Source organism: Phaenicophaeus curvirostris, chromosome 3 (assembly GCF_032191515.1).
Source record: "Phaenicophaeus curvirostris isolate KB17595 chromosome 3, BPBGC_Pcur_1.0, whole genome shotgun sequence".
In the NCBI taxonomy this organism is placed as follows: Eukaryota; Metazoa; Chordata; class Aves; order Cuculiformes; family Cuculidae; genus Phaenicophaeus; species Phaenicophaeus curvirostris.
The window spans coordinates 29,799,582-29,827,192 of record NC_091394.1 but is presented as its reverse complement, the minus strand read 5'-3'; the positions used below and the strand labels follow the sequence as shown (position 1 = coordinate 29,827,192).

At 37.9% G+C, this 27,611-nt stretch overlaps 1 protein-coding gene across 4 annotated transcripts in view; it reads right to left on the bottom strand.

Moving 5' to 3' along the window:
- Positions 1 to 296: 296 nt before the first annotated feature.
- The window catches only part of ZCCHC2 (zinc finger CCHC-type containing 2), a 41,596-nt gene continuing 14,281 nt past the window's right edge, over positions 297 to 27,611 (bottom strand). The window contains exons 3-14 of one of the 4 annotated variants that reach the window (XM_069853542.1): positions 24,461 to 24,537; positions 22,760 to 22,831; positions 20,724 to 20,836; positions 18,717 to 18,811; positions 15,303 to 15,386; positions 13,558 to 13,615; positions 10,819 to 10,954; positions 9,304 to 9,368; positions 8,345 to 8,439; positions 5,530 to 5,658; positions 3,318 to 4,826; positions 297 to 2,295 (exon numbers count right to left, since the gene is read on the bottom strand). In XM_069853542.1, the coding sequence (XP_069709643.1) occupies positions 2,228 to 2,295; positions 3,318 to 4,826; positions 5,530 to 5,658; positions 8,345 to 8,439; positions 9,304 to 9,368; positions 10,819 to 10,954; positions 13,558 to 13,615; positions 15,303 to 15,386; positions 18,717 to 18,811; positions 20,724 to 20,836; positions 22,760 to 22,831; positions 24,461 to 24,537 (2,501 nt within the window). In that variant the 3' untranslated portion in view covers positions 297 to 2,227. Of the gene's footprint in view, positions 2,296 to 3,317; positions 4,827 to 5,529; positions 5,659 to 8,344; positions 8,440 to 9,303; positions 9,369 to 10,818; positions 10,958 to 13,557; positions 13,616 to 15,302; positions 15,387 to 18,716; positions 18,812 to 20,723; positions 20,837 to 22,759; positions 22,832 to 24,460; positions 24,538 to 27,611 lie in introns of all 4 variants that reach the window. The other 3 variants (XM_069853541.1, XM_069853543.1, XM_069853544.1) reach the window with 3 other exon arrangements.

Here is a 27,611-nt window from a genome sequence, read left to right as displayed (position 1 = left end):
CAAATCCAGGAGCTATCAGAATATAACACAGGCTTAAACTGTTCTGAAAGAGCTTCAGTCAGAGTCCCGGGTCATCCTCTTGCTCTCAAGAGGCCTCTCTATCTAACATTAAGTTTAAATCACGAAACACTCTCTGCTTTGTCTTAGAAGTGACAGATTCCAACCAGAATGGTGGTTTGCCAAAGATTTCTGCAACCCCATCCCCTATACCCAGAGCCAGGGCATCACACTTATTTCGTTGTTCTCGCTGACAAAGGACAGCACTTGCACACAGGTACTTTTTTTTTTTCCTTTTTTTTATTGCTGTTAATTCAAGGAAAAAGGTTGCATAAAATCCAATCTCTTCTAGAAATATAAGTGACCTTTCCAGTACATTTCAAATATCAAAGTATATGGTAAACATACAAATAAAGAGAAGGTAACATACCTCCTATTTACAGTACAGTATTTTAAATCATAAAATAAGTTCCATAAAGTACAACTGGCAGGTAATTCACAATACAAGTCCATTGGTGGTTTAACACCCTCACTTCAACTCAAACGCAGTTCATTCATTTCAAGTGGTCCAAAAATACCCAGATCAAATAAAAATTTTAATCAAAATAATTTTCATTTACTACTTAAACTTTTTTTCTTTTTTAAATTAAAGCTTTCATCTACCTCCCACCCTGTCCCCCCCTCCCTCCCCCCCAAGAAAAAAGTTTCAAAATGTACACTGGTGCTATAAATATAAATGCTACCTATGAAGAAATGTAGTAATCAAGCTTTTTTTTTTTTCTTCAAGTTTTTTGTTTGTTTAGCAATTTATGAGATGGCTGAACCAAAGATTGATTTTATTTCATCCCTCTACCGGACACCAGGTCTGACTTTAAGAAAAAACATTTCTGCCATGAACTGTGAGGAATGCCAAACCCTATGGATATACAGTGGTAGTTGTTCACCGGTGTTGAATGCAGCAGTCAAAAAATACACTCATCTTCCAGATAACCTCAGTGCACTTTAGGAAATCAAATATTACCTGGAAGCAATTTAGTACATATATTGGCTTTTAAAAATAAAATAAAAAATACAGCAGCATTAAACTTACTTACTCATGATACTGACATGATTAATACCATCTTAACACTCATTTCAATCTTTCACATTATACCGTAATTACGCATAGTGGTAAATTGTTATAAAATAGTGACTTTGCTATTTGGTAGACAGGTTCTAATACTAATACCTGACTATTTTGTAGAAAACCATAGCTTTTGTTCAGTTTGAAATAAAACATTTACATTCTAAGTACAATGCAACACTGTAATAGTTTAGGAAAAAATATTCGATCAAGTAATGTTCATTCTGTGTTGACACGATGTAGAATAGCTTTAAAAAAGGAAAAAATGCTGTCAACTTTCATTACAAATGCAAACACACGGAGTACAACATTCATACCATTTTCTTCACCTTTGTTGCTGAACATACAGGCTAAAAAGCTACAAATGGAAGGAAAATCTGTCAATTTAAGCTCGTCCATTTTTTAAGATCTGTTCCAGTCCACACAGTTTCAGCCCCTTCCTGCTCTATATGTTTTCTTTTATTTGGGACTCTCAAGAGCTGTGTCTATGTATTATTATGAGATATAGTACACATACAGCATTGTGTGTTCCTTTGGACTCTCCTAACAGGACGTTTGAACATCTCCCCTCAATTCATAAGCATTAATTTAGAGTATGGGCAGGGTCTGTATGAACTGCTAAACACTCATGCAAGTCCAACGAATCCACGTGGACAAACAGGGAAAGAAAATAAAACAGCAGCATAAGAAGAACAGGGAGGGAGGGAAGGAGATTGTGGTGGGGAACATGACCGGGTTTCTTCTTTCACCATATGGCTGCTCCACCAGTGATGCCAGAGGTCAGAGGACTATTTTTTTTTAAAAAAATGCAGTAAACATTGCACATGTCTCAAGTCTTCAGTGCAAAAGCATGGTTCGAATGCTCTTTTTGATTGTTTGGCTGTGTGTTTGAATTACATGCATTATGCAAGCCTTTTGTAGAACCAGGAGGAGACCAGGGACTTGGCTTTCTTCTTTTGTACGGAACAGAGGTGCAAAAGCAATGAAAAATTCCAAAAGAATATAGAACCGGGAATGTCCCAAAACACAAAACCAACCCCCACCCTCCCACACACACCTTCCCCCAGTTTCCCAAGCTTCAGTTTAAGTAGGCAATGTTTACTTGTTTCAGTCTGCAGAATCCAAGGTATCATTGGAAGGGGGAGGGGGAGGTGCGTATCTCAGTCTGTAAGTGCCTAAAACAGGAAAGAGAACTACTAAGTCACTGCTCACAATTAAAATGGATTACAAAACCACTACAAGGTATCAAAATGGACATGCTCTTCAAAAGGCACTATCATCCTCCAGGCCCTTTCAAAGTAGGTCCTAAGATTTTATACAATTTTCTTTCATTTGCTGGCTAAAACTGTACGTTTTAAAAAAGGTATAGACTGCAGACACAGGACTTAACCTTTAATGGATAAAATGCAAGGAAAAGACGACCCCCATCAAGGCTGTTTCTTTCCTGTTCCAGTCCAACCAAACAAGTCAAGTCAGAAGGGACACAGGCCAAGAATAAAAAATAGTTCATGCTCTATGCAATCACTGTGTTTTCCCCATTCTTCTGGATGGAGAGAGAAATAACATAGAAGACTGAAGCCATTCTTTTGATTTTTAGTTCCAATTAGTTTCTGCCTTTTTGCTGCAACTTGCCTGAATAGTTAAAGTGTGTTTCCTTTATGAATTGTATGATAGGGCACAGAAGGATGGCTGATTGTGCAAAGGTAAGCTTTAGAAAAGTTAAATTATCAAATGCCCAGTCTGTTGCTTTGTTTAAATTCTCACAAGTTTTGAGAATCCACATTCATATCACAGACACTAATTGGTACCTTTCACTCTTTGCCAATGCTCTCCAAAAAAAAACACTGAACAGGAATGGAAAAACTGAAACACCATGCAAGCCTCAACATAACACCAAAACCAAACCAGTGAAAAAAGAATGACAATTTAGGACTGATACAGTTTGACTTCCCAGCTCCGAATCATGCCCATTTTCAACTTCACACCGCGAACCCCGTTCCCTTGCACTGTTCTACAAAATTTTCAGGCAGAGATAAGATACTTTGTGGTTTTAGAGCAGGTCACTAGTGCACAACCATTTACACAAAACATACACACGCACGCACACCTTTCTGCAAGACCAGAAACAGCACATTCGGAAAGGTAAAGAGAAATTGGTAAACTCAAAAGCAAGTCCGCTGGGAGTTATCATGATTACCTTGTTGACTGGCCTCCATGGATGACTGCTTACAGTCCTGCGCATAGTGTCCACTTACACCACAATTGTAACATGAAACGTTCCCATTCTTCTTGGGTCCCGACCCATTTGTGTTGGCAACTACGTTAGGTGCTGGATATACAGGATAGAACCTCCCAAATCCTGCCATCTGCTGCATACCATAGTTGGCTTGGCTCCCCATCACTGGGTCATGCATAAGCCCGTTTGCATATGGAGACTGAGGCAGGAAGAAAGGAAGTTGTGTTCCATTGCTTTGATGTGCTTGATTGAGGTAGCTGCCATTGCAAAGTGATGGCAGAGTGAAGAAAGATGGAACTCTGTAGACTTGTCCATGAAGTGGGTTATGATAAAAATAGCTATTAATCTGAAGGCTTCCATTGGTCCCACAGCTACACCTACGTCCACAAGAACCGCAGGGACCAGATCCCAACTGCTGTGGAGGTAACATTGTCCCGTTAGTGTTATTATTCCCAACAGCATTGATGTAGGATGTGCTGTCACTCTGTGCAGTGCTGTGTGTTAAAGCGGGGCTCGGGCTAGGGGCAGGGCCTGGCGTATGCGTAGGTATTGCGGGAGGAACAGTGGACTGCACCTGACCAACACCTAAACCAGCAGACTGGGGCGGTGAGGAAGTTGCTACAGTGTTTAGCACATTTGTATTCTGGTTGGGCAACACACTGGTAGCATGAGGGCTGCCTGGCAAAGCGTACGAAGCTGACGGAGGTGGCGGTGCTGCTGTGGAGAGACCAGCTGCTGGAAGAACTACCTTTAGATTGGTAGGTTGAGGGATTGCTCCTGGGTTTCCCTCAATGTGAGGCACCATTTGATTGAGTCCTACCACCTGGGATGCAGGTTTTGTGATGGGATCTGTAGTAGGAACTGGGGATCCTGGGAAACTACCTGGATTGTGGACTGGGATAAAGGCAGTATTTGGTGATCCAATACTTAAGTTTCCTGTCGGCTGCTGTGGTCCGTTAACTGTGCAACTTTCCGATGAACCCTGTGGAGAGGGTATTTTCAATCTATGTATAGCCAAATGCAAAGCAGGGCTACCAGGCTGGACAGAATGCGGAAGGAAAGTGGATGGGACTGGCAAAGGGGAAGCCATGAGCTCAAGACGTTTCTCTGGTTCACCAGTGGTCACTGGGCCCATTCCACCAGGAGGTGAATTTGCAGACTCTCTCACTGGCGAGACAGCAACAGGCGTGGTAACAAGCATTCCCATCGTTTTACCATCTGCAGATATGGGTGGTGGAACAACTGCTTCAGGCTTCTGTGCAGCGCTGTGCATCACACAGTGTAAGGCAGGCATGAAGGAAATATGTTGAAACTTTGCATTCAAAGGATCTTCTGAAAGGCTTCCATTTTCATTATTCACTGAAGAGATCTGCGCAGATGATTTGTTCATATTTGATGAACTGACAGCACTGTAGCCTGTAAACCTGGTTGTATTTTGGTTCCCAGAGTCCTCAGAATTGCTGTCTGTATCTGTAGAGAGAAAAGCATTTACCAGTCAGAAGAACAAATCTGAAACAATATACTGCCATCCCCTGGCCTCATTTACCTATATAAAGCTTCCCAATTTTGAGGACACAAACCATAGATACATCTTCCTGAATTAGAATAACTTTGTGATGATTTCCATTCAAATAAAGTTGGGTCTAACTCCATCATTTGCCTGTACCAAACTGCCTGAATAACACACAAGTCAAAGACACGGTAGCATCAGCACGTGTGAAGAGCAGGGCACAGATCAAATTAGGAATTTGCTTCTACCTACAAAGATGTCAACCCAGCTTATTCAAAGTTGGTAGGAGCGGCAAATTAAACTGTCAGTACAAAAAGAAGGGCCTCTCAGACAGGCCACAGATAATTTGATATAAACCCAGTCCCTTTCATGCCAAGGTTTTTCTCATTAATCTACTGCTGAAATTTCTCAAGGTCGCTATGCCACTGAGGTCAGAAAATCACTTCATGTACACAGTGATCTAAAACTCAATGGCATTTAAACAGGCCTGATATTTGCTAGAAGCCTTCAAAGCATCCAGTCACAAAACTCACAAAGCAAAGCGTGTTCTGCGGCTAGTGCAGAAATAAAAGCAGCTAACAAAAGTGAGAAACTAAAATTAATACAAGAAAGAGACTAATCTAGGAATAAAAAAAGTCCATGCACACTTTCCATAAATACAACCTCTGTCCTTTTCTTCTTCACTATCAAAGCTTTCCCTCCCATCATGCCGTGGACTAGAAGGAGAACTGTAACTTTCGGACGATGTTTCTCCACATGTATCATGACCAGATCCAGCGTCCAAATTTAGATCTAAAAATAAAAATTAGCATTTTTATTTTTAATCTCAGAATATGGAAGTAAAGTTATTTTGGTTTGCTCACATCACACGCTAGCTGAGATTTTGTTTGTTCCCACTTCCATCTGTCGCCTGTATTCCTAATATCCCCACTCCCAGCATTCAGGACTAGTCTTGTCCCTACATCTACCATGACTGAACCCTTGGTGTTAAAGGAGGTGACACCGAAAATTGATATTTATGCAGAGCAGTGAAAAGAATAATTACTCTTAAGTTTTTTGATGCTTATACCAAACTGTACTAAAGTACAATAATAATTTCCTCTAAATGGTAGTGATCAAAGCATTCCCAAAGAGCTGCAATGCTCCTTGGTCACATCAGCAAAGGCAGAAAGCAAACTCAGCAGGTAACATGGAAATAATAACATTTTCACTTTATTTTTTTTTTTTAAAGCAAACTGTATCAAGAAAACCTGTCTAAAGGAAAAGTAGTCAACTAAAAACAAATGTAATATTGTTTTCTAAATTCTGAATGGGATCATTGGAAACTCATTTGCAGGAAACCAGCTGTCAGAGTCGGTTTAGATGTGAAGTAGTATGGTCTGGCTTTCAATTTCAGCCTCAGAGGTAAAGGAGCAAGACAGATGCAGCTTGTCTCAGAATGTAGCCAGACACTAGCTTGGAGGAGGAAATTCCAGCGAGTCCAGAGAAGAGCAACGAAGCTGGTGAGTGGACTGGAGAACATATCTTACCAGGAGCAGCTGAGGGAGCTGGGGTTATTTAGCCTGGAGAAGAGGAGGCTGAGGGGAGGCCTTATTGGTCTCTATAACTACCTGAAAGGAGGTTGTGGAGAGGAGGGAGCTGGCCTCTTCTCCCAAGTGGCAGGGGACAGGACAAGGGGCAATGGCCTCAAGCTGCACCAGGGGAGGTTCAGACTACATATCAGAAAGAAAATTTTCACAGGAAGGGTCATTGGGCACTGGAACAAGCTGCCCAGGGAGGTGGTTGAGTCACCATCCCTGGAGGCGTTTAGAAGACGGGTAGACGAGGTGCTCAGGGACAAGGTTTAGTGGCAGACAGGAATGGTTGGACTCGATGATCCAAGAGGTCTTTCCCAATATGGTGACTCTATGATTCAAACTTACAGCTGTAACTAACAAGTGTAACTGTCTGAAAAACAAAAATAGGGAGGAAAAAATGGAAGAAAACATGACACAGTCAAGAGTTGACTGACTCAAAACAGTGTTTCAAACCAAACCCGGACAGAGACTCAGACTGCAGCATTAATTCTTTTTCTTTAGACTATGTCTCCAATAGGGTATCTCAAAAAACCATTTTGATGTTAGTACACAAACGTGCAGGTAGACAGCTCATCTCTGAGTAGGTCTTAATTGCTTCCAGCCTCTGTGGGTTGCAGTTTCTTCTTGAAGCGGCCTTTAACTAGCTAACAATATCAGACACAGTATCAGTTTCACATCCATGGAGTAGTGGGTAGGGAACAGACAGAACTCTTATGGCAAAGCATTCCTAATTTAGCTTTGCACTAAGTAACACAAAATTGCGTCACCTCTTCAATACTAAAATCACCAGGTTGGAAAAAAAACTGAGATCATCAAGTCCAACCATTCCTATCTGCCACTAAACAATATCCTTAAGTACCTCATCTGTCCGTCTTTTAAATACCTCTAGTGATGGTGACTCAACCACCTCCCTGGGCAACCTGTTCCAGTGCCTGATGATCCTTTCAGTGAAAAATCTTTTCCTAACATCCAACCTGAACCTCCCCTGGTGCAGCTTGAGGCCATTCCCCCTTGTCCTATTACCTGTCACTTGGGAGATAATCATCAGTTCATGAAAGCTCAGTGTGTTTTGCTTGACAAGAACAATAATCTATCAGAAATTTATGCGGCAAAGCTGTCCTGCAGAGCATGTTTTCTGCTTGTATAGCTCCTAGCTAAAATTGCCTGGTTTTGCTAAGCTTGTGAACTGCGAATTCTTAAAGTTTTAGTCAAACACAATTAGTAGAAGGTAACAGAAACTGGCCATAAAACATGTGACAATAATTCAGAACTGGTTCCACCTGGAACTCTCAAAGGTGAGAAAAGGTGAGAAAAAAGAAACCTTAATAAAGATTCTACCCCAACTGGCAGCAACAGCAAGACAAGGCACTTTGTAAGAGTCCTTTTAACACTTATGGCAGTAAGGTGACGCAGAAAAAGGCAAACTATTTGTCAAGTTTCTGTCACAAGAACTGAGTAAAAGAGAAGCAAGGCTGCAACTGATACTGGGAACTTAGAAAACATCAAGATGGCAAAGTCGAAGGGTAACACATCCCTTCAGAAATCTGTACTGAAGCTTGGAAACTCAGTTTACTAAAGAAGCACAAATATAATTTTGCCTTATAACTGATGTACACAAGTCTTGGCCTAGACACTGGATTTTGTTAGATTACTCAGATTACAGACATATCACTAGGATTCTTCCAGTTATGCATGAAAAGAGACATACTCTGAGCAACTGCATACAGAAGACCAGGCATTTTCTATACAGTAAGTCGAAGCACAGATTAGACAGCCAGCATGCTGACTTGCACCAAACCACATTTCAGATTCGTGATTCCCCCTCTACTGCAGAACAACGAATATATCAGCAAGGCTGGAAATTCTGTTTCTTACGAATAGCTTGGGAAAAAATGCATTACCTTTTGCTGTCCCTGTACGGATGTGCTGTGATGTTGCAACTCTAACACCGTTAGTCCTGTTATTCAATCGGCAGTCGGTTTTCTTTGCTTTCTCCCTGTGTAAATAATTTTTGCAGTTTTGTGTTCAAAATGCATGGGCACAAATAACAAACCATGAATGAACATATAATACCACTGTAAACAAAGGCAGTGACTCCAGGCCAGAAATATATATTTAATCCTTATAACAACAATTAATAAATAGGTAAAGGCTGTTAGTGCAATCTACCAGAAACTGAACTGCACGTAGTGTTATTTAACACTATGAATAAAGACTTAAAAATGAAAACACACAAAAAAAGCAATGCTGCAGCTGAATCTAAAGTCAGCTTTGAAAGCTGATGTGTGTAACGCAGTCCTATACCAGACTGGCATTTGACTAGAGAGTAACAAAATGACAGCAAGGCATCTTGGAAGCAGACAGAATTACTTAAGAGTGGAAGTGTTTTCACTTCCTCAGTGAGGGATTATGTAGGCCACAGGAAGTTCTGGAGCCCTCTGATGTGCAAATTATCTTCAATAAAACATTTCAGCAAGTTACCACCCTCCGCATAACGTTAAAGGCAGCTGTCAATCCTTATTTGATTACCAGTGTTCTCTAGACAGCTTTACACCGTTTAACTTGCAAATAAATATTAAAGGAAAAAGGTAAACCAGTATTGGTTAAAAACCTCCTTCTGCTCCTTCACATTTTTGCTGAATGACAACTGATACTTTGAAAAATGAATGCATACAATTACACTGTATATTTCAAGTTACTACTTTTCAGAAGACGAAGTAAGGATTTTTATGTACACTGGCCTCACACTATGCCAGCTTTTGTTCCACAATAGCAAAACAAAGCACTTAAATTGACTGTAGACTCTGTTTATCAGAGTGAATGCATTACATTTCGTTCCTGCATTACATCAGAAACCTACTTTTCCAGGTGTGGCTTTCCTTTCTTCTTGCTTACTGTAGACAGACTTCGTTTTTCCCCTGTATGCTAGACAGAAAATACAAAGATGCCAGTCAAACAACAGAATTGGTATCACAAGACTGCAAAAAAACCGTTTCTAGCCTGAAAGGTCTGGATGTCCAGGACTAGTGTGCTCACAGGTGATATAATCATACAAAGAGTACAGTGCATCCAGGCCTTTAGAATAATGCGTCTTGTCTTGCGTTTATGATGTTATTAGCAAAACACTCAGCAAATTACTAATTGTAAATATTCTGGAGATATCAAATTTATGTTTGCATGCTGTCTTTCCTCTTGAGGATAAAACCAATTGTATTTCATCACATACCCACTGAAAATGCTAATCATGAGCTTTAAAGGGGCTACCAAATTTATCGACTTATTTGATGGCTGGAGGGTTGGAAGTACGTGTGTGGCAAATTATATTGACATAATGACAAAGCAGGTACCCAGTCTTAAAACTGAATTCTAGGACATAGCCTAGAAGCACATAAGAAAAAAACAAAGCATCTGCATAACTCCAAGTATTCTATTGCTAGCTGCTAGTAGTATCTCATGTTTGGCAAAGAAGCAACATTTATGAAAACCTAGAAATCATCTCTGTACAAATACACTATATTTGGCCATACTTTGAATAGGAAGTAGCTTCTCTGCTCTGGTATATGAAATTTTCTTGCCTCAAGCTTGTGATATTTCAAGATTTGATACAGTCTACCATTTCATCTTTAGAAGGAAATCTCAATTCATTACTCTGCTTTGTGTAAAAATGAAACTGGTTTTGTTTACTTGTTATTCCCCGCATAATAAACTGCCAAATAGTGCATGTAGAACAAGATTAATATTAAGCAATTCTAACATTCAAAGTTTTTCAGATGTAAGCAGTGAGCAGCCTTCCTCCCCCCCAATTTCAGCTGATGATTTTATTTATAAATCTTCTCAACTATACTCACATCAAAATTGACCACTGAAGTCTCAAAAAGTGTAAATGCATCTAGCTATTAATTTTCTCTACAAAGATTAATACGAAAGTTACTTAGATAATGCAAGTAAGATAGAAAGAATATATTTAACACTTTTTCTCTACTGCAGTATTAATACAGCTTTGTTACTAATACAGCCTCTGGTTTGTTTCTTGCAATAACAGAAATTCCCCAGGCATTCTGAAATTCTCTCCAATGACAATAAGTTACAATAATGGGAAAAGTGTCTGATTATAAATGAACATTAGACTCCTTCGATTACTTAAACCTTACTGGGAAATTTTATTTACAAATTCATACACAGAACAACTTTATGAGACAGTGGTAAGTCTAAGAACTATATGGGATCTAATCAAGCTAAGTCAATAGCAACGTGAACTTTGACACTTATTTGTACAATTTTAGTAGCGCTCTTGATATTTTAAAGCTAAATCTAATAATGTCTAGCACAGTCAAATGTCTCAGAATATTGCTTTAAAGAGAAAACAGCAACACACCTGGTCAAGTAGGTCAGTACAGTGCTCTGGGTGCTGCTGGACAATGCAGCTTTTTCTTCTCCAGTCCATTACCCCGTTTTGCTCAGAGTGCTGTATGTTAAGGCTATCCAGTGAAGAACTTTTTGCACTGCTAGTGCTGCTGAAAGGAAAAAAAATAAATGATGTGAAAAAACTTGCAGGCTTTGCTACCAACATGAGCATTTTTGCATCACGTTGGGAAACTATGTTAGTTTGCTTTCAGAAAACCCTAGAATTGTTGAGAGATTTGAAAGATGTATGTTACAGGAGTTCTAGTGCTCTAAAGTTATATACTAATGATCTGAACATAACTGGAGTTTCATTTGTCTACTAAAATTTGAAGCAGAATTCAGAACAACAGTATTTGCGGAACACGGTATTTGACAGAAGAGTTTCCATGGATATTTCTGCACACAAAGTCTTTTTGCTTCTTTTCATACCAGATGTGGGGAAATTTTCCAGATAGAAATGTATTCTGAATTCATCTTGTTTCTTCCTTATCCTTAATGACAAAGCTGGAATTACTTTGTAATCCCTCTTTCAGAAAGCAGCACGTGGCTACTTACAGATCATACTGCAACTGTATGTGTTTGAATTTCAAAATGGCCATCTTGCTTTACCTTCAGGATTGCTAGTTTTGAGTAGTGCTGGGAAAGGGGAGTGGCATTTGGCACTTACTTGGAGTGTACAATGCCTTCCACTAAAGCTTCCCTAAACAGCAGCCAGTTAGAAGCAGTTATTTAACTAGATCTGAGAGCACTGGTCAACAAAGATTGCTGAAAAAGTGAGGGTTGTGACAGAGTCAGTAGGGCACGCAGGCCAGTAAACTTTTCATCTACCACCCAAAACCATGCCCTCCTACTGACTGGATGCCAAAAAAAAAAAGAAGGGGTTAACGCTTCTGAATTCTTATCAAGATACTATGCTGATAATTGAAAGTGCCTTTTAATTCAAGGCTGTTGACAAGCTGCCTTATGAAGGTTATAGCATATAAAATGTTATTCAGCTCCCATGATGGCAGAAATCTAGTTCACTCCAAAGACTTGCTAAGGTTCCAGCAGCTACTTACCAAATACCTCTGGAAATAGATGCTCAAACCACTTAAATTATGTACAACAGAATATTAAAACAGTGAGAACTCAAGAAGGTCCCAAAACACAGACATGAGCTCATAACTGTAGAGATATAAGCAAGGTCACTTTAAAAACTTCTGCCAAATGGCATTAAGTTAATCAGCTGCCAAATTTGCACTCATTTCATGTAAAGCTGCAATACTACTGAATTTTTTATTTTGTATGTCACATCTCATTCCTACAGGTAAGTTTTTTTGCACCTTTTCAAGAGTAAAGCTGCCATACTGAATAGAAAAGTAGATTTTTCCTGAAATATACCAATGCTATTTGAGATGAACTGCTCTTGACTTCAAACTTTTATGTATATTGAGGAGAGAAAATTTTCCTTCAGTGCCATTTCTTTAGAACCCAAAAATAGCAGGCACGTATTTTAAGAAGACAGATACATAACTCAAACAACAGAGGACTAACAGAGCTCTAGCAGTCAAGTAGGAAACACATTTTCCCCAGAAAATAACAAGTTAGCAAAAGTAGTTTCTATCATGGACGTTTGGAAAGGTCTGTCCCTGTCTTTCCTACCTGAAAGACAGATACAGTTAGCTTTAGTGTACTTTACTACACAATGAATAAAATGCAATTTCCAGTAACTGTATGTTAGCAAGTTTGGATCCCCCTCTTATGACTTCACAGAAGGCTGTATCCACTGACATAATCAGAGATCTTGTCAAGATGACATTCTACTGGAGAAATGTTAGTTGTGAGTAAGTAGGAGGATTAAAACACAAACCAGAAGCAAATCACCAAGTCTTCCAGTTGATAATTTCACAAGAATCTTGCCTGTTAAAGAACTGTGAATCTTACCCAGTGTTGTTTTGTGCTATGTTTACATTGTAACTACTGTAATTCCAGTTAATTCCTCCTCCGCCTCCTCAAGACAAATACATCTTACAGATAAAACAACACAAAACCCAACTGCAAAACCACAATAAATTTTCGATCTATTTTTTCTCTCTTAGCATAGCTGAAGTATTGCACAACCATGAGCAAAGATCTCTGAAGTTGCTGATCAAAATACATTAATGGCTGAATTCACATTACATATGTAATATATCTGAAAGCATATATAAACTAATTTAATATGGCTAAGAAGTGCTTCCACTTAGAATGGACATAAACCAGCAAGGTATACATGGCTTTGCTACTAAGCATGGGAAAGAACAGACTACCTTCTCCTGCAAAGTCATACTTGAAGCTACTAATGAAAAGCTTAACATCAACAGCACTGGAAATTTTCAGTAAACATATGGGGAGGTCTGGGGGGCACATGGGAAAAATATATGCAATACAAATTTACGTTACTCAGCTTATAAACACAAAGCAAAACATCAACTCAAGTAGTGAAGATTCACAAAATTTGAGAGAGTGTTCCTAGACCTATAGACTTAGAAATAGGATCTTTTGAAGTATTTTTCTAATACAGATTAAGTTAACAATGCCCTCTCAAGCAACAAAAAATTAAACGAGCACCCCACCCCAACCAATGAAAAACCCCATAAGCAAGATTCAATCTAGAAGGAAACATACTGTCAAAGCACTAACAAATGAAGTTCAGAAATGTAATGTGGCCACATTACATCCCAGTACCTACTTGGCAACAGGACTTTTTCCATTATGTTTCTTGTGAACTGCTGTGTGTTGCACTACATCTGGAAAAAAATAAACAAAACATAATTCCAACAGCAATTCTAATTTCCTCTTTTCAACCAACCCAACAAATTCTTGTTTCCATCCCTATAAGACACACAGCAGAAGATATCTTGTTAAATACGCTAGTCTTAATTTACAGTGCTGAAATTAACAGTTGTTACACAGAGGACAGATCAAGTTGTATAGACAGTGTAACTGAGACTCCCTACCTTCCATTTCACAGAAGAATGAAACAGAAAAATGAAGACTATAACAACTGTTTATGTTTATGTGTGACTAAATATCACCCAGTATGAATGGATGGAGAGAAGAAAAGATTCAATCAGCAAAGTACAGAATTTGTAATTTTTTATGAACTGCTAAAATTAATCTCAAAACTATGTCCCACATTCTGAATAGTGAAATAAGACAAATTTCATACAGAATTATTGCACTCCAAACCTAAAATTCACTATGCAATTAAAAAATTTACATTTGACCTAAGAAGAGATACTGCCTCAAACAAGAACTTTAGAGATACTGTCTACCCTCTTCTTTAATGCAACGGTTAAAATGTTAACAGCAACAGCAACTTTTTCTTGATTCCAACTGTTGATGGACTTGGCCCTCTTGGTAGCCATCATTTTGCCTGAACTCCCCTCAATGCCACAGGTAAGTCCGAATTATGATTTTTTGGGGGAAAAAAAAGTCAGTTTTTAAACTTTTGGTAGCACTTCACTAAAATGGCAGCAAGAGTGCTCTGAAATTCATTTGTAGTTTCACCTCATGAATAGATTTTTCTTTTTAAGGACACTATATAAAATACCATCTGAGCAATTCCTAAAAAATAGTCCAGGTTTTCTAAATTAGTGTGTTCTGAGCTTTAAAGAAAAATATGGTAATGATTTTTTTTTAAGAAAAAACTTTCTGTATCGCATATATGGATGACTGATTGCACGTAAGATCAACTGCAAGCTTCTCAATGTGTAATATGATAAGACTGGTGTCATTCTGTGAAAACTACTGTAAGTGTTTGGTGGTCCATGTTCACCTATCAGCCCCATTTCTCATCTGTTCCACTTACCAGAAGCTTATACTTGCTTGCTACTGAAAACAAATCAAAATGGTCTTGCCACTCCTTTAAAAATGAAATTACTAACCAGCCACTAGGCTGCTGCTTCTAAATACGAACTCTTTTCAGACTGTAATCAATAGCTTTCAGACTGTAATCAATGTCCACTACAATCCCAAAAAGTTAGAGTCCTAATTAACAGTCCAGAGTATAAAAGCAGCATAGGTTAAGAACAAGAAAAGGAAAACTTGAACTAAATGTTAAACAAAATTGGCACATTTTATGCAAAAATCTTGAAATGCTGCACTCAACCTCTAACCCTGGTAACTGAAAAACAGGTAAAGACATGAAAAGCTACAATCAATCTCTGCTCAAGTCAACTGCAAAGTGAATCTTCCTGGTTGCTCAACACAGACGTGAACTGCCTCTGAGCTAAGAACACTCTCAGTCCTTGGATTATATTGCAACCCCCTAAGTAAAGTGCTGACAGGATAAAAAAATTCTCCATTTACATAGCACATTTCATTCAAATCTGTCAGCTTTGTACCAACGAAGAAATCAGTCAACTGCATGATTTCAAAAACTGAGCGTGGTAAAATTTCTCAGAGGAGAACCACCTTTGAGTACACAACTACCTTCCTCCTGACTTGAAGCTTCTGAACTGTCCTCCTTGAAGTGTTCTGGTGCCTTAACCGTCTTCAAAGAGGGTTGTAAGTTACCTGCAGAGAATAAAGTTCACGTAGTAACTTTATACATCTTGAACAACTAGACAGTTCCTGAATGCTTGCACTAAAATGGAAGCTAGGGAAATGGAAGACTGAACTTACTGATGTGCATGTAGCAGTAATCTGCACACTATGTCCTTCAAAGCAGGACATCTCCAGGAGCAAAGGCTCTATGGAGACACTTTTACTTTGAAGAAAAGAGCGTACAAAACAATTTCAAAGCTATGGTACAATTTTAAAAAGGCTGATATTGTAATTATAGAATTAGAAATATTTCTACTATTGTGCAGTTCAGATTTTTTAATAATCTTTTCTGTGTTACAGCAGAAAATAGGAGGAGACCAGTAACAGTTACTAGAATCCTTCTGCAACAAGCTACACTCCTCCATTGTCAAATCATCCACTTGCCAAAGGAGACCTAATTTGGGCTAATGTCTTCTAGTGTCTTTAACACAGATTTCATGCACAATTTTTGCCAATTTATGTCAGATGGGAGAGGAAAAAGTAGGGGCAGTAAGATTTACAGTTTTGTTACAAAAATACCACTGCCATGCACTAAAAAAGGACTAAGTTTGGTAATGGATCTAACTATATTAGTCTACTCTTTCCCGCTCAAAAACTTCCAAGTTAGTCCATCCATAAGCTGTTGCTTAGGAGCCTGAAACATTGATAGGAAGACGCTTCTGAATATTGTCTTCATTGAACATATTAAGCCCCCAGAAATCATGCTCTAATAAAGTCTGTTGGAATCAAACGTCTACTCCAACTGTCTAAAATAACTAATGTTATGAACCAGGATTTTCTCTGCAATGGAACCATGGTGGCATAATTACACTTACTGAATATATTATTCAGTGTGAGACACCAACTATTACTTAAGGTATGGAGACCCCTCACTGAACACTGAATTTATTTCCAAATAGTTTTACTAAAAACATATGTAAAACACTCAAGTCCTTCAGAATGAATATTTTTCTACTTCCATGAAGAGGTATTTTTATTGCCAACTCTAAACAGAAACTAAAGACCAACTTAAGCTACAACTGCTTTGCCATCTATTAATTCTGCACGTGCAATTTGAGAACTATACTGACATTTTTCGTGAAGATACACTTCCTCCTACTCTCCGGACACTATCATCACATTCAAAATATGCCACCATGGGCTAAACTGCAATTGCAACTACTATCAAGACTTCAGGGAACCCAAACAAGAAGCCGAGAAAAACAGAGGCCATCAATAAAAAATTCACTATCTGCTTAACTGTGGTGATTTTGGCACTAAGCAGGGTGACTAACTTTTAATATTGCTATTAGCCTGCTCCATAGGAAATGTGATTGTGAGTTACTCTAGACAAGTCATCCAGTCCCTTTTCTCAAAAGGAAAACAATTATGCTTAAATTTATTGCAGTATTTGTCTTTATCAAACTTTTTCTTTATATTGAACTCAATGGCAGGGCCCTGAACCACACCAATGGCTCTGCAACCTCTATCCTTGCCCTCCCACGGGTTTTACCTGCCTGTGCTCAAGATCCAGTCTAATACAGTACAGTTTTGCAATTCTGGGTGAGACTGCTGGGAAAAGAACTGAGAGTCTCCTCATCCAGGGCCTCCATCCTTTGGCTTGGGAGTCACATTTGAACTCGGGTCCTTGCACAGATTGCGCTGCAGCCATGACCGTACCTGGCCACATACCTTGCTGATCCTGTTCTTAATTCTGACCTATTGACTTGTTGTTCTGCCTTCATCTCAGGCCTGTCTCACTGCTTTGGATTTGTCAGTTTATTACCAAATTCTTGTCTGCCTCTAGACCTAACCTCCCCCACAGCAAGTTAAGTACAGTGCTTTCTGTCTTATCCACCACAGAGAACAGATCATCCTCTTCACATTATGGCTGTTTGGTCTTTGAAGTTTGGAGTTTTTCCTCCTCTTGGGTAAACACCTCATCCTATCTGGCTAAACATCTCATCCTATCTGTTCCTCATCTTATCTGTCCTGCATTCTAGATCTAACAAATCCTCATGAAACTTCATGTACCAAATTATTATTATACAAATTATCTCCCATTCATGATTACAGTATAATCTGCAAGACTTCCTGCAGAACTGAAATTTGTCCATTTTACCCTTCTAATCTACCTACCCCACAGATAATTTCTGCCCTGCACTAACACAGTCGAGCCTAGCTCGATGGAACTCAGCACTGATTCTTTTTCAGCCTTTTTCAAATTACAATCATGTAAAACAATGCATTTCCAAGCTTTTCCCGCTTAGATGTAGTCTACAGACTAAAATATGCTAACCCTGTGCAGCATGCCTGTTATTAACATCAATATCTCTGGACTTTATAAACACTTCCCTCCCCATGCAGCCTTGCAGTACAACAGAGTTGTCAGAATTTTCACAGCAGTAAATTCCAGCCAGTTTCACAACCATCTGGGATCTCAATACCGTAACTTTTTCATGAAACTGCCATGTAAGAATGTCCCAAGTATTACTAAAACCAAACAAACAAAAGAAATCACAAAATGACCTACAGCCTCTCCCTTAATCAGAAGGCCTCTATCTGATCACACACACAATTTCAAATTAAAGTCAGTTGTCATTTCTCTATTTCCTTCCAAGCACTCGCAAGCAGCCTGTTTGAAACTCAATCAATTCCCAAGATCTTCTGCGAGTTCCGAGGCAATAGCCTCACAGTCAGTGCCTTAACTGTCACAGGGTATAACACGCACTGAATGACTAAAAGATTCAACAGGAGCAAAGACTGCATGCCCACATTCTAAAGCACCCTTACAGACGAGCTAGTCTGAGGTTGCACAAACACGTTTTATTACACAAGTAGGTAAGAGGTCCACCAAGGAAATCTCTGCAACGCAAATGCCCTGAACAAGATTCTGTAATGTTCTGAAATTGAGGCCACCCCACTTTTCATGTACTATGTACCCAAAATGAATCTTTGATAAAAAACAGATGTGATTTTTTTGGGTCAGCTCAAGCTTTTTTCCCAAATTTTAAGATTTCTTAAAAGGAAGAAGTCCCAAACTGTTCACATGTTCAATTCATAATTCCTATTTTAACAGCATGATGGTACCAAGGAGAAAAGTAGAAAGAAAAGAACAGAGGCTGATAATACATAGCACGTTCCAACTGTCAAAAGCAGGAGTAGTAGTTGCTGAAGCAACTATTCATTGGGAAGGAAGTCAAATATGACCAGTGGAATACAACGTAACATGAATACATAATTATATACACATAATTAAGCATAAAGGAAAAACAGCTTTTTGTATATAAAAGTCTATACAAGTATTAGGATATTTCTTACTGTGAGTGTGCAAAGATTCTGATGAAATTGATTGGAAGAAGTTGTATACTCTCTGATTCTGCAGAAAAGCTTGTGATGTATTTGAAAATAGCTGCCTGAAAGATAAATTAGAGTTGGTTAAACTGTAAGTAACATTCCATAGAAAGAATACAAAAATACATTACAGTAGCATTTAAGAGTGAAGTAGGTAGTTCTTAGTAAATCCAAACACTTCAACTTGCACGTTCAGTATAAACAATGTCAAAGGCTACGGTTGAGCTTTGCTGTTCAGTGCCAGTGTAAGGTCAGAGTACAGCCGGCACAAGAAACTTGTACAATGAATTTTTTTTTAATTTAAAAGGTAGGTGCTTTTGAGCCATTCCAATTCCAACATTTTAGCTGCCGTAATGTTTTATTGAAGAGGAGTTTTATCTGAGTCAAAAAAGCACTGGACTTTGTATTTTAACATTTAATTTCCCAAAACAACACACCCGTTTCTTAAATACACTTATTTGGTTACATACAAAGTCAAATACACCTATAATGTCAGTATTTGAGTTTCATTATTATCCCCAAGAGCAAAAGGTGGGATTCCCAATTCTACTCTGCACTGGTCTGAGTCTGTTCCCAAGAGGTCAGTGACAACTTTATTAGCTTCAAATAAGAAAATAAACCCAGAATTAATTGTTTTTACATCCCATACTGAGTTTTCAGTTCCTGCTTGCCAGAAAGCACTACTCAGTTCTATTTTTTCCAGAGGGGAAGTAGGGGAGAGCAATTTTTGGCAACTGGGCATATATTCAGGACCTCTAACTAAATACGTGTTTATGCTAAACCAACACAGTAAACAAATGAAATTTGCATACAGTAATGGTATAATCATGATATTATTCACTTAACACTTCAGTATAGTCAACTTTGCTTGCGATCTATAATAATAGTTCCATACTATAACAGGGCCAGATATGATCAGAGGTTATCCTCGTTCTGAATCTCTTGAGTTTCCAATTACTGTGCAGCGAGGCTTCACAACCTTCCTATATTACAGCTATGTTCTCTGCAGTCACCTTCTATTTAACAAGTTCATCCATTTGATACCACAAGGTTTATTAGCCAAATGTTATTTGCAGAGATGTAGTTTTCAGCTTCACAATCAAGCCAACAAAGACAAACAAATAATACTACAGATCAAAATAAAAGAAAATTGGGAAGACGAACGTTGAGGCACAGAGCAGCTCCCTATCTTCTAAGTAATTAGGACAAACCCAAAAGATCTAATATGCTTGGACCAGTGGCATATTCTGAGCAGAGGCTTGAAAAGCAGTACCCTATTCTTCAATGAGCACCCTAACTCAAGAGACAGGGCCTAGCCTGATAAATTTAAGTTCTTTTGAACAAGGTTGAACAAGCTTGTCAGGAAAGAACAAATGTAACAAGAGAGCTGTAACAAACAAAAAGAACAGGGAGGCCCACCCAAATTCACATTGCTGTTCCCTGTTACAGCATGCAAGCAACATGTCCCACATCCCAGCAAGCAGCCTCATTGCAGGTTATGAGGTATGGGCCATTTTCTTACAAATACATGACCTACATTTAATGTTATACACGTACTTCACTATTACTGTTTATTCTTTTCCAAATTCTGTTCTGTCACTCTATGCTGTCATAAAAATAGAATATATTCGCTTTGAGTTACTGTTTTTAATGTTTCTAAATATACCTTTGTGTAACAGAGGTAAGATGACCAATCTTCACTATATAATGCTGCTCAGGACAAATATTTTCATAACTGTGTAACTACTTCTAAAGAAGTAATCCATTATAGTTCAATAAGATTTTCAGTTGAAAGCTAGGGGGTGGGGAGGGGGCTGGGGGTGGAGTTCAGAGTATTTATTTCATCACTGCCTTCCCATTTTCTTTGTAAATGTTGTTTAGGCAGTAGAATTTCCACACTCCCTAAACATCACATAGTTTTACTTCAATCACTTTTCAGGTGATGCATTTCAGGTTATTTGCTAAAATACTTACCTGATAATGGGCTCAAGATCAGCGTGCCTTCGTTCTTCCCTCTTCTGAAAACCCTGATTTAGTGCTCTTAAAATAGTCTTGTCAAAAGCTTCAGAAGACAGTTCCTTTGGGAGCTGAGAAAAAGGTTAATGTTGAGAAACAAGTAGTTGACATTTTCAAGACTGTTATTTGTTCACCATCAGTCTTCATACCTTTTGGTATCAACAAGAAACTCTATTGTTCCTGTTTGAGTAAGGTAATTTACAGACTAAAGGTACAACAAACCATCATAATTCACATTTGCTAGAGGAACAGTTCACTGTAAAGCCTCCCATCAAATCCAGGTGCAAGATGGTTTAAAATTCTATTTGAAAGAACTACATTCAGAAATTTACCAATACTATGTTCTTTTCAAGAGTAATTTACAGCCTTTTTTTATTTATGTCTTTAAATTTTTCACACACAGAAAGTAGGTCTGAAAGTAACAAAATTATATAGTGCATTCAGGGAGGACTGAATGCACTATACTGCAATTACCACTTAGCTAGATTAAATTATTTTACACAAACAGGAGTATAAAGGAGATCGTTTAAGTTGTATTTTACGCTAGACTTCAGTGGGCCATACTGAGACTAGTCACTAGCAAGACCACCTCCAGTTGCTCTTAACACTGAAAATTCCTATGATAATTCATTATAACTGTGTCCAATGCCAGTATTACAAAGTGAGGTCTTCTGATGTTCTAATTGAGAACGCAAAATACCTGCTGCTAAAGAGCGTATCTCTTTTAAAAGAAAAATATTCTCTAGAACAAAGGTTTTTCCATTCCATTTACCACTTCCATAATAATGTACTTAAGAACATGAAAGCTGATCAAATTTGTTAATTTACATTTTTAAAAGTCACTTAATTCTGGGGCAATAAGAAGGACAGTACTATCGCAAAAATGCCGTTTCCTAAAGTTAAAAGCTATCGCTGATCTGGTTAACATCTGCCATCAGTTACGATCAAGCACTAAGTAATTTACACTAGAGTAGCATCTTCCTATTGCATATGTGGAATACACCCAATCCAGAGTGCCAGCTGGATATTGCATCCTGCTAATGGTACAACAGTAAAGCACGAAGTAATTATTTCACTGAATGAAGTGATACTAATAGAGAGACACTACGTCTAATGTAGATAATTGCTTAGTTGAATAAATAAAAAGAACTTTTGGAATCCAGACAGTCAGGTGCAGTTAGTATTAGATTAGTACAGTGCTGTAGCACCAGAAGCGTATTAGACATAAAACTAGAAAGAAGTGGTGAAAACAGCTTTTTTTAACTGACCCCTCTGGCTTTAATATGTGCCATTGAGGGACTCTGACTGAATTTGTCTCCAGCAACAACCATACATTTTTTTCTTTAAAAGTTTCATTAAAAGGAATTCAATTCCTTCTGTAGCTAAAGATTCAGAGTTACACAAACTCAAAAGGAGGCGCTTACTTCATTTCAGATAATGAGATAACTTTGTTACTACAAGTTTGTCAGTCCTTCCACATACGTGGCAAATTTCCTACACGCAAAGAACTTTTTATGCTCCGATTTTCTCAGATTTAACTCCTTGTGACAGTGAGTATGCCTATCTTTGTTCTAGTGAAGAATACAGCAGTAAAATTAAGAACTATTATGCTCGTGGATCTGTCTCACCGATTAATCCCAATAAATGATACTCTTGAGGTCATTCTAACAGGGACATCAATAAGCAAATGAGCAGTGCTTGTACTAAGAACTCATCTGGCAGTTTTAAGTAGTTAAATTAAAACTAAGAATAATTCAGATGAGCAACTATCTCCTCCTTGGAAATTCCCCAAACATTCTGCTCAGTTTCTTTATCTGTCAAAAAGCTCCACCATAAAATATACTATTTAAGTGTTTAATACAATTGTTAAGTACAAAAATCTAGTTGTATGCTTTTGTTTCTCTAATTACATTCCAGAAATTACAGATCTTCTAGACTACTTCTGAAGTTATAAACTCAATGCGTGAACACTATGTTTGTATTTCAATACCTACTTTTAGCAGGAATTCCTGAAGCTCCTGGTGTGTTTTTGTTACACATGTTACCGAAAGATCAGACCAGACCACCTAGTAAGGAAGGAAAAGAGAATGAGGAAAGTTTCTTTTTCCAAATATCATGCCAGTTAGCTGATCTTGACATTTCCATAAACCTGACAATCTCAATGCAAGAGTTAACACATGCAGTTAAGTACATACCAGGCAAAACAGGGATACTGGTGTAACTTCTTTAAAGACTTTTGCTAATCTTGCATGTACATTTTAAGATGACCTTCATGTTATTTGTGGCTAGAGTATGAACACATTCAGGTTACTGCGGTCAAGTCCCTGAAGATTACTAACTGACTAGGAAAGAAGCCAGGCAGGAGGCTCTGTAATTACAAGACCTGTATCAAACAGATATCATTCACTGCCAAAAGTCAGGTACCAGAGAAAAGGCCTGTTGGTCAGATATACTGGATTGAGCTCTCGCTGCCATCACCTTGAATCAAATCAAAAAAGGGAAAAAACCAAATCTCTCTTTGTTTCCATTAGTTCTAAAACAATTTTATCTTCTTGACTCTTATATGGTCATAAAGAAGTTGTTGTAGGGTATAATTCATAAAAAGTACTGCAAGTTACTAGAGTTACTCAAGTATCAGACAACATTTTGGCAAATGCTTGTAAAAAATGTCATTACCTTATCACTCTGACACAACATGCAAGTAATAAAACAGCACCTTCACATGCATATTTTGAGAAAAATAATGCAATATCAAATTTTGGGATCAACACATCAGTTTCCAGTTCAAATCAGCATTTTTTTAGGTCCACCTTTTCACAGGGCGCTCATGTCAAACGGCCAGTTACAATGTTTGATCTAAAACATTCTTTTATTTGGGGAAAAAAAGATAACATTTAACTCTGTGTTCAAATTAGTTACACCACCAGACTCGCATCTATTGGCCAAATGATTCATAATGTTAGTCAGTCCCTGCTAAGAAAATTACTACTTTGATTCAATTAGAACATCACCACCAACAGCCTTAGCAGCTATTATTTAACACCTACAGCCTTTAATACCAGAGCTCAATACCAAAAGTCTCTTTTCCAAAGTAGTAAGAAGCAGTGCTTTGGGCTTTTTAAATTCCCTCACTAATTGCTTTATATGTTGCCTCTGGCTCTTGTAATACATGAAGAATACAGTAGGTTGGCCTTCAAGTTAGCTGACTTCTTTTTTAGCTTGTTTGTTTTACCTTAACAAGCAAAGCAACTCCAGTTTTGTCAAAAGCCACAGGAACCCTCCTCTTACAGTAAACATTCATGAAAGAGATCTACAATGACCATATAACTCCAAGCAATATCTAATTGCAGACACAAGAACTGAGCTCCTATGCCACTTCAGCAAACAATCAACTAGATTTAGAATTGTTTGTAATGCTAACCCCGAATTAGCAATTGTCAAATTTCCTGAAGTGATGTCACACATTCAGCTATGGCTGGTATTTCACACCTTCCCACCTTATGCCCACAATTACTTAAAACACCTGATCTGCACACAGAATCCAGGACAATTATAGGGTAATTCCAAGACTCTCCAAAGACTCTAATGTAATTCAAAATGACCTTCTGAGCAGATATTTGAAACAAACCGTATATATCTGCAGTATATATATCACGAAGACAATTACTTTAATATTCGGAAGGTTATTCACTTACTTTGAACGTGTACTCCAAATGTTTGTCAGCCCTTTTTCTTGGTACTCCTTTCAGGGTTATCTTTTCAATGTGTACAGCTGAAAGAAAAACACCTTATTGTATATCAACTTGCGTAGCCACTCACCAGAATCACTGTATACTCTCTACAGATTCACACATACATGATCTTTCTTAGATGCTATTTTATTATAACAAACTGCAGGGGGCAGGTGGAGCCTTGTTCTCTACATGCTTCTTTGGCCTGACAACACCACCTTCATTACAGATCATGGGAATCTGTGCATTATCCAAAAGCTTATTTAGACTGAAAGTCACACAAATACAACAATATAACCACTGTAAGCAAAAAGACAATGAAAGGAAGCCAAACTGCATCTTTAATCCAGTAAGTAACAAGCACTGATAAAAGGCAGTGACAGTGCCTTCCACATCCGTGTTTCTGAAACATCCAAGTAGTAACGACAGCAAACTAAGGCAGAAGAAACACATTTCCAAAAGGCGCTTAGGTGGAAAGAAACACTTGGGGAAGGCCTGAGGGAGACAGAAATGAGTGCTAGCAAACAGAAAATGAAGAGGAGAAACAGAAGGCTACTACAGTCATACTTCAAAGAGTATCATCAAATTGAACTGAAAAGAAAGAAAGGCACTGCAAAAGTACTTGTTACTTCAACGTTCTTTTTCCCTTCGTCTAATCTACTCAGGAAGAGGCAAGTTCTATCTGTGACTTAGTAAGAAGCAGCACAGTACAGCTTTGAGGGTCTGGAGATTTTCTTGAGGGCACGTTACATTTTTCAGGTTATAGTCTATATAAAAATTCTCATATAGGTAAGATAGGCCAGCACAGAAGAAAAACTGAAAAGCCCAAGAATTAAGCAAAATTTTATTCCTTTACAAGCATGAATACATCTTTATCTGTAAAAAAAATTATTTAAAAAACAGTTCAACCAGCCCTACGCCATTAATGCTTCCTTTCAATGCTTTTGAAACTTTTTCTTTTTTTGGGGGGGATATGGGTGGTGATACCAGCTAATGTTTTCATTTCAACTGCATGTTTACATGGGATATATTAGTAACTACTCATAACAATTAAAAAAGAAAAATCAACCTCCTACAAATGTACGTTACTAAGCTTATTCTTCTCCGGAGATTAGCTAATCACCATTTCACGTACCTTAAACATCTTCAATGAATTTTGTTAAAAGTTACAATTAAAGTACCATTCCCATCAAACACACCAATTCTAAAAAAACCTAAACAATAGTAGTTTCCCATAAAGGAATAATAAGCCAGCATATAAACCTAGCGATAGTGTTCTTTCAGTAGTAAGACTGACGAAGACTGAGTTTGCTGGTGTATGCTGGGTGTAACCACCTACTTAGAAGTTAGAGGGCTTGACAAGCAGTTTGTTTTCATTAGTTAATGAAGATTAATTACTGTAAGCAAAGAAATCTGAGATGAGCTAAGGATGCCAGACAATAACATATATACCTATATACCATGAAAAGACGAGTGTTCAGCAACCGTAATTCCTACCTGTCTGGTATAGATAGAAGTACTATTAGAAAAAGGACTATGGCTAAACATGAGTCCTGGTGCAGTGAAGTTTCTTAAGGACTAATGTTAAAATTGATACCATCAGCTGAGTTGATATTCCTAAATTAATTACAAAGTTGATTCCCATGACTGCAACTGAGAATAGTGGTTTAAATTACATTTGACTAAATGCATACATTTAGCATATGTTATTATGGAAACTAACACCATTAACATTCACAGACAAGCTTCTTTACTAACGAGGTTGTGTTTATTTTAAACTACTGAATTTTAACAATGCTAAATATATTTGTCCTCACGTATAAAAAATTTTACTACACAATGTAGTCTTTTCAGATTCCTTAACTTCTTTTTCTTTCTGCTGCATACTAAATCATAATGCATGATACAACAGGTAATTACAGTGTTGTTGCTGCACAGCTTTAGTTCCACAGTTTCAATAGACTGCTTTAAAATTCTGTTTCCACAAACATGTTTTAAATATTCGCTAGACCAAGAAGAAAGTTTTGGCCGTACTAGCCAATGAGGAGTGTTACATCTCTACACCTATTTTGGACAAAACATATGCATTCAGGAAGATTAAGTCAAGCATGTATACACAACATTGCTTCCATTGTAAGTATAAGTTATAAGATTTCTAAAACCCATATTCATCCCAGCTATGAATAAATAAAATGTTTTATTATCAGTGCTACACCTAACCAAGCAAGGACATTTTTGTAGCGGGAACTCTTTCTATCACACGCCTACCTAGCAAGTATCACAAAATGATTCTGATCCTTCACTGTAAGTTCAAACTAAGATAATATGAATGACAAGAAAAGTTTAAGCTCTTTGCTAGAGTCAACTATTCAACTTTCCTGTGCTTCTATTACTTAATTCAAGAACATTGCTAAATACAGTCTCCGTTTTGTGTTTCTAATTTGTGAATATGAACACTTTCAATGGTGTAAAAGCATTTGAAATAGGTTTATTGTCTGTAATCTGCCACTATTTTTGTCCGTGTTTTTTGCAAGGAATTAAAACTCTCACATTGCCTGCCTTCAAACTGGAATTAAATCTCCACAGGAGAGATAATAAGACATTTATGATGACAAAAAGAATAGCAATAGTTTTCCCAGATTGCCAGCTTTTCACTATCTGCAGGTTACTGTAGACTAATTTTGAGTAGGCAAGTGATTTGCTCTTCTTGAAGGAGAGCAAAGGGTAAGAATAAACCTGTTTTCAATAATGCTTATTTCTTCAAAGACAAGAAACTGCTGGCACTTGCACAGAAGAGTTTTGTTTACACTCTGAAGCCTTGCTCTCATTTCCCCAGCAAAGCCAAAAGACGACTTACTTTTACGGAAAGCTTTTCGCTTCTCCAAACTACCGCTTCTACAAAACCTCTCAAAATGTGGTTTTTTTATTTCTTTGTTTGAGTTTTTTGAGACTAATTACATACAACTGAATCAATTAGCAAAAGCTGTCCATTGTTTCACAGCATCTTCATGTTTAGTTTTGCTTCAAAAATCTAAACATCGTTAATACAAGAGTGTTAAATGTTCCTATTTTGTCCTAAATCCCACCTCATTATTCAGGAGGAAGCCCATTTGCA